Below are 10,247 nucleotides of genomic sequence, written 5' to 3' on the forward strand. Positions count from 1 at the left end.
TTTGAGAAAATATTTTTAAAAGATCATGGACATTGAAAAAATATTTTTAAAGATCATGGACATTGAAAAAATATTTTTAAAGATTCACGTTGATAAAACTATATTTTTAAAAAATCCACGGCTTTGAAAAAATATTTTTAAAAAATCCACGACTTCGAAAAAACATTTTTAAAAAATCCACGACTTTGAAAAAACATTTTTAAAAAATCCACGACTTTGAAAAAATATTTTTAAAAAATCCACGACTTTGAAAAAATATTTGTAAAAAATCCACGACTTCGAAAAAACATTTTTAAAAAATCCACGACTTTGAAAAAATATTTTTAAAAAATACACGACTTTGAAAAATTATTTTTAAAAAATCCACGACTTTGAAAAATTATTTTTAAAAAATCCACGACTTTGAAAAAACATATTTAAAAAATCCACGACTTTGAAAAAATATTTGTAAAAATCCACGACTTTGAAAAAATATTTTTAAAAAATCCACGACTTTGAGAAAATGTTTTTAAAAGATCATGGACATTGAAAAAATATTTTTAAAAATTCACGTTGATAAAATAATATTTTTAAAAAATCCACGACTTTGAAAAAATATTTTTAAAAATTCACGTTGATAAAACAATATTTTTAAAAAATCCACGACTTTGAAAAAATATTTTTAAAAAATCCACGACTTTGAAAAACTATTTTTAAAAAATACACGACTTTGAAAAAATATTTTTAAAAAGTCCACGACTTTGAAAAAATAATTTTAAAAAAGCCACGACTTTGAAAAAATATTTTTAAAGAATCCACGACTTTAAAAAAATATTTTTAAAAAATCCACGACTTTGAAAAAATATTTTTAAAAAATCCACGACTTTGAAAAAGTATTTTTAAAAAATCCACGACTTTGAAAAAAATATTTTTAAAAAATCCATGACTTTGAAAAAGTATTTTTAAAAAATCCACGACTTTGGAAAAATATTTTTAAAAAATCCACGACTTTGAAAAAATATTTTTAAAAAATTCACGACTTTGAAAAAATATTTTTAAAAAATCCACGACTTTGAAAAAATATTTTTAAAAAATCCACGACTTTGAAAAATTTTTTTAAAAAATCCATGACTTTGAAAAAATATTTTTAAAAAATCCATGACTTTAAAAAAATATTTTTAAAAAAATCCACGACTTTGAAAAAATATTTTTAAAAAATCCACGACTTTGAAAAAATATTTTTAAAAAATCCACGACTTTGAAAAAATATTTTTAAAAAATCCACGACTTTGAAAAAATATTTTTAAAAAATCCAGGACTTTGAAAAAATATTTTAAAAAAAATCCACGACTTTGAAAAAATATTTTTAAAAAATCCACGACTTTGAATTTTTTTTAAATCCACGACTTTCAAAAAATTATTAAAAATAAACCCAATGCTTCAAAAAAATATTTTAATAGTTCAACGAATCCACGTATTAAAAAATCCATTTCTTTAAAATATTTTTTTTTTAAATCTACGACTTTGGAAAAAGTAGTTTTTAAAAAATCTTTGTGAACATGAATTTTAAAAAATAAATTTTAATGGAAAAATATTTTTAAAAAATCCACTTTGATGGATTTTTTTTTAAATCCAGGTTAATGAAAAATATTTTTACAAATCCACGTTGATTAATTTTTTAACCCTCGTTTTTGTAATTTACGTTTAAATACAAATTTTTTTATATCCACGTTGATGAGATAAAATTTTTTGTTGATGTAAATTAAAAAAAATCCGCATTAATATTATTTTTTTTAAATCCGCGTTGATGTATTTTTTTATCCACGTTGATAAAAAAATATTTTTAAAAATCCACGTTGATAAAAAAATATTTTTAAAAAATCCACGTTGATAAAAAATACTTTTAAAAAATCCACTTTGATGAAAAAATATCTTTAAAAAATCCACGTTGATAAAAAATATTTTTAAAAAGTCCACGTTGATAAAAAAATATTTTTAAAAAATCCACGTTGATAAAAAATACTTTTAAAAAATCCACGTTGATGAAAAAATATTTTTAAAAAACCCACGTTGATAAAAAAATATTTTTAAAAAATCCACGTTGATAAAAAAATATTTTTAAAAAATCCACGTTGATAAAAAAATATTTTTAAAAATCCACGTTGATAAAAACATATTTTTAAAAAATCCACGTTGATAAAAAAATATTTTTTAAAAAATCCACGTTGATAAAGAAATATTTTTTAAAAAATCCACGCTGATATTTTTTTAATCCACGTTGATGAAACAATGTTTTTAAAAAATTCTCATCCTAAAAAAATTCAAAAATCCACGTATTTGAAATAATAATTTTTAAAAAAATCCATGGCTTTGATAAAATAATCCATATCTGTAAAAAACAAATATTTTTTAAAATATCCATGTCCTTGAAATATTAGCTATTAAAATTCTACGTCTTAAAACAAAATTTAAATCCATGTGTTTGAAAAAAATATTTTTTTAGTACCCATATGGAAAAAATCGATTATTTACAAAATCTTTTTTAATATTCTCATATTTTATTTTGATTTTCTTTCCCTCTAGACTACACCATAGTCCGCATAAAACATCACGTAGCACCTCGCCTCACCTGCAACACCGAGTACAAAGTCTTAACCTATTGGACGAAATTGGTGGACCAGGCGCCTTAGGTGCTGCTGGTAATATCGGCTTTGGTGCCACTTGTGTTCCAGCTGCCTCTACGATTAGTGGCAATTTTATATATCCTTGTACGGTGAATCAGGAGACCTCAACCACCAGTTCCCTGGTCGATACACTGCATCATAGTCAGTATCAGCAGACGGGCGATTCGCTGTTGGATCATCCTTTAACGCCCACGAAATTTCGCCAGAAAACCTCAACATCGGTGCAAACGAATGGCTTCGGTTGTGTGGAGTCATCCACCTCGCAGTATAGCGGTTACGGTACCATACATCATCCGCCACATCATCATCAATCCCTCTATCATATGGGCCAATCGGCCACCAAATCCTCATCTACCACAACCCTTCACCAGCAGCAGCAACAACAACACTCGCATCCCTATCATTTGTACCGTCAACAATCTACTTGTTCGGCGAACTTTTCGCCAGTGCCTGCTCCCCTGCACCCGCATCAACAGCACCAGTCTACGACGACATGTGACCTGATAGGCAATACAAATTCGAATGTGATAAAATCGACGACAACGGTGAATTCGGTGGCCACTGCCTCAACATTGGCCGGTTCATGTTGCAGCGTTAGTGGTACGGTGCAAATACATCAGGGTTTGGGTATGGGAGCGGCGTGTGATTCAGCTGCGGCGTCGGCTGGATCTGGTGGAACGGCACCAACGACGGCGGCGAATCGGCAAAGTGCCGCCGTTCAAACTAATCCAATCACTGCCCGTGCAGAAGTGCTGCCCGAATGTCAGCGTGAAGGTGGTCCCCATTGCTGCGGGATGAAAGAGTCGCAATTGAGAAATCGTTGGCACAAATGCCCCGAACTGACAAAGGCCATGAAGGGCGTCACCTATATAGCGGATCAAACGCGCAAAGAGGAGGAGAGTACAAGGGTGAGTTGGGAAATAAATGTTTTTTTTTTTCAAAAATTGTATTGTAGAAATTAGGATGGATTGGGGTAGAAATAGGGATCGAAGTTTATGTGTGTTCTGAAGAGTGATGCAAAAATATTAAAAAATCGCTTTTTGATGAAACATAATTTAAAAAAAAAGCTCGTTGATGAAAAAATATTTTTTTTAAAAAATGTCCGTTGATAAAAAAATAATTCTAAAATAATTTTAAAAAATCCACGTTGCTAAAAAATAATTTAAAAAAATCCACGTCGATGAAAAATAATTTTAAAAAATCCACGCTGACAAAAAGTAAGTTTAAAAAGACCACGTTGATGAAAAAAAAATATTTTTTATTTTTTCATTGACAAAAAGATTTATTGACAAAAGGATATTTTTCAAAAATCGAAGTATGTAAATGAAAAAATAGTTAAAAAAATATAGTGATAAAAAAAATTTTAAAAAATTCACATTTTGTTTGCTAGTTTGAAAAAAACATTTTTAAAAAATCCACGTTGAGAAAAAATATTTTTAAAAAATCCACGTTGAGAAAAAATATTTTTAAAAAATCCACGTGTTTGGAAAAATATTTTTAAAAAATCCACGTTGAGAAAAAATGTTTTTAAAAAATCCACGTGTTTGGAAAAATATTTTTAAAAAATCCACGTGTTTGGAAAAATATGTTTTTGGAATGTGTGTTTGGAATAATATTTTTAAAAAATCCACGTGTTTGAAAAACAATATTTTTTAAAAATCCACGTGTTTGGAAAAAATATTTTTAAAAAATCCACGTGTTTGGAAAAATATTTTTAAAAAATCCACGTGTTTGGAAAAAATATTTTTAAAAAATCCACGTGTTTGGAAAAACAATATTTTTTAAAAATCCACGTGTTTGGAAAAAATATTTTTAAAAAGTACACGTGTTTGGAAAAAATATTTTTAAAAAATCCACGTGTTTGAAAAAAATATTTTTAAAAAATCCACGTGTTTGGAAAAAATATTTTTAAAAAATCCACGTGTTTGGAAAAAATATTTTTAAAAAATCCACGTATTTGGAAAAGATATTTTTAAAAAATCCACGTGTTTGGAAAAAATATTTTTAAAAAATCCACGTGTTTGGAAAAAATATTTTTAAAAAATCCACGTGTTTAGAAAAAATATTTTTAAAAAATCCACGTGTTTGGAAAAAATATTTTTAAAAAATCCACGTGTTTGAAAAAAACATTTTTAAAAAAAGTTGAGAAAAAATATTTTTAAAAAATCCACGTGTTTGAAAAAAACATTTTTAAAAAATCCACGTGTTTGAAAAAACATTTTTAAAAAAAAGTTGAGACAAAATATTTTTAAAAAATCCACGTTGATGAAAAAATATTTTTAAAAAATCCACGTTGATGAAAAAATATTTTTAAAAAATCCACGTTGATGAAAAAATATTTTTAAAAAATCCACGTTGATGAAAAAATATTTTTAAAAAATCCACGTTGATGAAAAAATATTTTTAAAAAATCCACGTTGATGAAAAAATATTTTTAAAAAATCCACGTTGATGAAAAAATATTTTTAAAAAATCCACGTTGATGAAAAAATATTTTTAAAAAATCCACGTTGATGAAAAATATTTTTAAAAAATCCACGTTGATGAAAAACTATTTTTAAAAAATCCACGTTGATGAAAAAATATTCTTAAAAAATCCACGTGTTTGGAAAAAATATTTTTAAAAAAACCACGTGTTTGGAAAAAATATTTTTAAAAAATCCACGTGTTTGGAAAAAATATTTTTAAAAAATCCACGTGTTTGGAAAAAATATTTTTAAAAAGTACACGTGTTTGGAAAAATATTTTTAAAAAATCCACGTGTTTGGAAAAATATTTTTAAAAAATCGACATGTTTGGAAAAATATTTTTTAAAAATCCACGTGTTTGAAAAACAATATTTTTTAAAAATCCACGTGTTTGGAAAAAATATTTTTAAAAAGTACACGTGTTTGGAAAAATATTTTTAAAAAATCCACGTGTTTGGAAAAATATTTTTAAAAAATCGACGTGTTTGGAAAAAATATTTTTAAAAAATCAACGTGTTTGGAAAAAATATTTTTAAAAAATCCACGTGATTGGAAAAAATATTTTTAAAAAATCAACGTGTTTGGAAAAAATATTTTTAAAAAATCCACGTGATTGGAAAAAATATTTTTAAAAAATCCACGTGATTGGAAAAAATATTTTTAAAAAATCAACGTGTTTGGAAAAAATATTTTTAAAAAATCCACGTGATTGGAAAACATATTTTTAAAAAATCCACGTGATTGGAAAAAATATTTTTAAAAAATCCACGTGATTGGAAAAAATATTTTTAAAAAATCAACGTGTTTGGAAAAAATATTTTTAAAAAATCCACGTGTTTGGAAAAAATATTTTTAAAAAATCCACGTGTTTGGAAAAAATATTTTTAAAAAATCCACGTGTTTGGAAAAAATATTTTTAAAAAATCCACGTGTTTGGAAAAAATATTTTTAAAAAATCCACGTGTTTGGAAAAAATATTTTTAAAAAATCCACGTGATTGGAAAAAATATTTTTAAAAAATACACGTGTTTGGAAAAAATATTTTTAAAAATCCACGTGTTTGGAAAAAATATTTTTAAAAAATCCACGTGTTTGGAAAAAATATTTTTAAAAAATCCACGTGTTTTGGAAAAAATATTTTTAAAAAATCCACGTGTTTGGAAAAAATATTTTTAAAAAATCCACGTGTTTGGAAAAAATATTTTTAAAAAATCCACGTGTTTGGAAAAAATATTTTTAAAAAATCCACGTGTTTTGGAAAAAATATTTTTAAAAAATCCACGTGTTTGGAAAAAATATTTTTAAAAAATCCACGTGTTTGGAAAAAATATTTTTAAAAAATCCACGTGTTTGGAAAAAATATTTTTAAAAAATCCACGTGTTTTGGAAAAAATATTTTTAAAAAATCCACGTGTTTGGAAAAAATATTTTTAAAAAATCCACGTGTTTGGAAAAAATATTTTTAAAAAATCCACGTGTTTGGAAAAAATATTTTTAAAAAATCCACGTGTTTGAAAAAAAAATATTTTTTAAAAATCCACGTGTTTGAAAACAAAAGTTTTTTAAATCCACGTGTTTGAAAAAAAATATTTTTAAAAAATCCACGTGTTTGAAAAAAATATTTTTAAAAAATCCACGTTTTTGAAAAAAAAAATATTTTTAAAAAATCCACGTGTTTGAAAAAAATATTTTTTAAAAATCGACGTGTTCGAAAAAAAAAATTAAAAAAATCCACGTGTTTGAAAAAAAATATTTTTAAAAAATCCACGTGTTTGAAAAAAAATATTTTTAAAAATCCACGTGTTTGAAAAAACATATTTATAAAAAATCCACGTGTTTAAAAAAATATTTTTAAAAAATCCACGTGTTAAAAAAATATATTTTTAAAAAATCCACGTGTTTGAGAAAGAATATCTTTAAAAAATCCACGTGTATGAAGAAATTCTTTTAAAAATCCACGTGTTTGAAGAAATATTTTTAAAAACTCCACGTGTATGAAAAAATAGTGTAAAAAATCGAAATGTTTGAAAAAATATTTTTAAAACATCGAAGGGTGTGAAAAAATATTTTTAAAAACTCCACGTGTATAAAAAAATATTGTAAAAAAATCGAAATGTTTGAAAAAATATTTTTAAAAAATCCATGTGTTTGGAAGAAATATTTTTAAAAAATTGACGTTGACAAAAAAAGTTGGTGAAAAATATTTTTAAAAAATCCACTTGGTTTTATCACGTGTTTGAAAAATTATTTTTAAACAATCAACGTTAATCACTGGTTTGGAAAAAAAATGTTTATAAAATCCACGTTGATTAAAAAATATTTTTTTTTAAAAAATCCAAGTTGATGAAAAAATATTTTTAAAAAATCCACATGTTTTTAAAAAAAACCACGTGTTTGGAAAAATGTATTTAAAAAATTTAATTTTAATTTAACAAAAATTCACGTGTTTGAAAAATTATTTTTAAAAAACATTGTATTTTTCATTTTGCAATTCAATCGCATTTTTGTTTACACTTTGTCTACTCAACATCACCTCCAGATATGACTAACTCATTCATTCGCTCTTAGTAATGTGTTCAAATCTTCGACACAAGTCATTTCCATACCCATCCATCCCCAAAGTCCCACATGTTTCATGTCAAATGATTGCAAATTTCATCATTTCATGTTTTACATTGAATCTCAGTAGCTGTTAGATTTGATGGGTATGGTGATGTACAGTTGAGACTGGGAGGTCTTGTCTACACTAATTGGTGATTGGCTCTTAATAAATGTGTCATTTGGAATGGGTCATATGTAAAGAAATTTGCAATGGGAAAATAAAGAGATTGTGAAACAATTGCTTAGTTTAACAATATTTTAGGGCCAGGAGATACCTTAGGCAGGGAAAATTTGCTAGTCTAGTGTTTAGAAATGTTAAATTCTACAATAAATATAAGTTTTTATTACAAATAAATTTAATTTAATTTAAATTCACTTTTATGAATCGATTATTTAACATTAATTCATTTTTCTTTCTATGTCCTCTCTTTTCTTTTCATATTCTCCTTCTCCTTGCATTGGTGCATTGCCATTGTTCAACATTCGGATGATAATACGGATACGGATGATGACAATACCGACAACAATGTGCCTGCCATTGAAAAAATAAAATAAACCGAACAACAACTACAACAAAAAATAGGTCAAAGAAGATTGGAAATTTGTGGCCATGGTATTGGATCGTCTTTTCTTATGGATTTTTACAATTGCCGTTGTGGTTGGCACGGCTGGTATTATTTTACAGGCCCCCACGCTCTACGATACACGCGTACCCATTGATGTTAGATTATCTGAAATTGCATCGACCACAGCCAAGCCGAACGTTGTCAAACCAGCGTTGTAAATACTTATGAAACGTAACAGGAAAAAAACGAAGAAAAAATACAATGAGGAGATAGCAAAATAAAAAAATACCAAAAAATAACACTGAAACCCCGCCCCAAAATTTAAACTACTAGAAATTCTTCTTTTACTTTCACTCCAAACAAAAAAGGGAAAGAAAGAAAAAGCAAAAGAAGAAAAAAACATAAAAACCAAATTATATAAATTTCTAAGATTCAAAAAGAAGAAAACTAAAAAAACAAAGCTCGGCATCCTCTCATCCTGTATACAACAGTCTCCACATAAAATACTAAAATCTATCTTTGCCCCCTGTTCCCTTTCTCTATTCTCGTTTGGCTCTTTCGTCAATATACCCCTTCTGAACATAAGCAACAACAAGAACAACTAATGGAAAACCGGAAAACCTTTCGTTACTACTCATAACAAGGGATATAATTACTGTAACAACAACATCAACAACATAAAGAACTATAAAAATAACAACAACAACAAACATCATAAAATTAATATTAAAAGTAACAACATTTACAACAACAACAAATGCAACCCGCAACAACAACTCGTGTAACAACCGAAACATTGTTTTAAGATAAATATATAGGAGATTACATGTAAACAAAAATTTACATACAAACAGACAAACATATGTTATGAACTGCACATAAAAACACACACAAGCAAACACAATTGCATACATGCGTAACATTGTCTACGTATAGATCTGCACATCTCTGTGTGTGTGCCAATATAAATATGAGATACTAAATATAAATGTAAGCTACTTGAAACTCAAAATTTTCTGTCACCTTTCCCTATTCCTCCTTTCCCTAATATTTCAACGTTTTATTATTATTTGTTGAATGTTTTCTCTCTCCTTCACCCCCAATTTGATCGATACGGGGTTTTCCGTATTCTTTGCATACCCATATGAAGTCTTCTATCCCTAAATGACCCTTATGAGGTCTTCTATCCGCAGAATTCGTTTATATGGTATTCTGGAAGGCCCTTATAACGTATTCTATTCACAGAACACCTTTATAATGCATTTTATCCTTAGAGGACCCTTACAAGATCTTATATTCCTAGAATACCCTTATGAGAATTTCTATCCGCAGAAGACGTTTATATGATATATTATCCTAAGAAGACTCTTAGAAGACCCTACGTGGTCTTCTATCCGTAGGAGATCATTATGAGGTGTTCCATCCATAGAAGATCCTTCATGTTTGAAAAATATTTTGAAAAAAATCACGTATTTGAAAAAATATTTTTAAAAAATCCACGTGTTTGGAAAAAATATTTTTAAAAAATCCACGTATTTGGAAAACATATTTTTAAAAAATCCACGTGTTTGGAAAATATATTTTTAAAAAATCCACGTGTTTGGAAAAAATATTTTTAAAAAATCCACGTATTTGGAAAACATATTTTTAAAAAATCCACGTGTTTGGAAAATATATTTTTAAAAAATCCACGTGTTTGAAAAAAATGTTTTTAAAAATAAGGTGTTTGAAAAAATATTTAAAAAAAAAATGTTTAAAAAATATTTTTAAAATTCCACGTGTTTGAAAACATATTTAAAAAAATTTAAATGTTTGAAAAAATATTTTTAAAAAAACGATTTGTGTGAAAAATATTATTAAAAACATTCACGTGTTTGAAAAAATATTTTTAAAAAATCGAAATGTTTAAACAATTTTTTTTAAAGAATCGAATTGTTTAAAAAAATATT

General features: G+C 26.2%; 1 protein-coding gene across 1 annotated transcript in view; it reads left to right on the plus strand.

Moving 5' to 3' along the window:
- The window catches only part of nAChRalpha3 (nicotinic Acetylcholine Receptor alpha3), a 548,368-nt gene extending 539,610 nt beyond the window's left edge, over positions 1–8,758 (plus strand). The window contains exons 11-12 of the mRNA XM_073977740.1: positions 2,563–3,571; positions 8,316–8,758. Of these exons, the coding sequence (XP_073833841.1) occupies positions 2,563–3,571; positions 8,316–8,516 (1,210 nt within the window). The 3' untranslated portion in view covers positions 8,517–8,758. The remainder of the gene's footprint in view (positions 1–2,562; positions 3,572–8,315) is intronic.
- The last annotated feature ends 1,489 nt before the right edge of the window (positions 8,759–10,247 follow it).

Source organism: Musca autumnalis, unplaced genomic scaffold (assembly GCF_047663935.1).
Source record: "Musca autumnalis isolate F117 unplaced genomic scaffold, ASM4766393v1 scaffold_3, whole genome shotgun sequence".
Classification (NCBI taxonomy): domain Eukaryota; kingdom Metazoa; phylum Arthropoda; class Insecta; order Diptera; family Muscidae; genus Musca; species Musca autumnalis.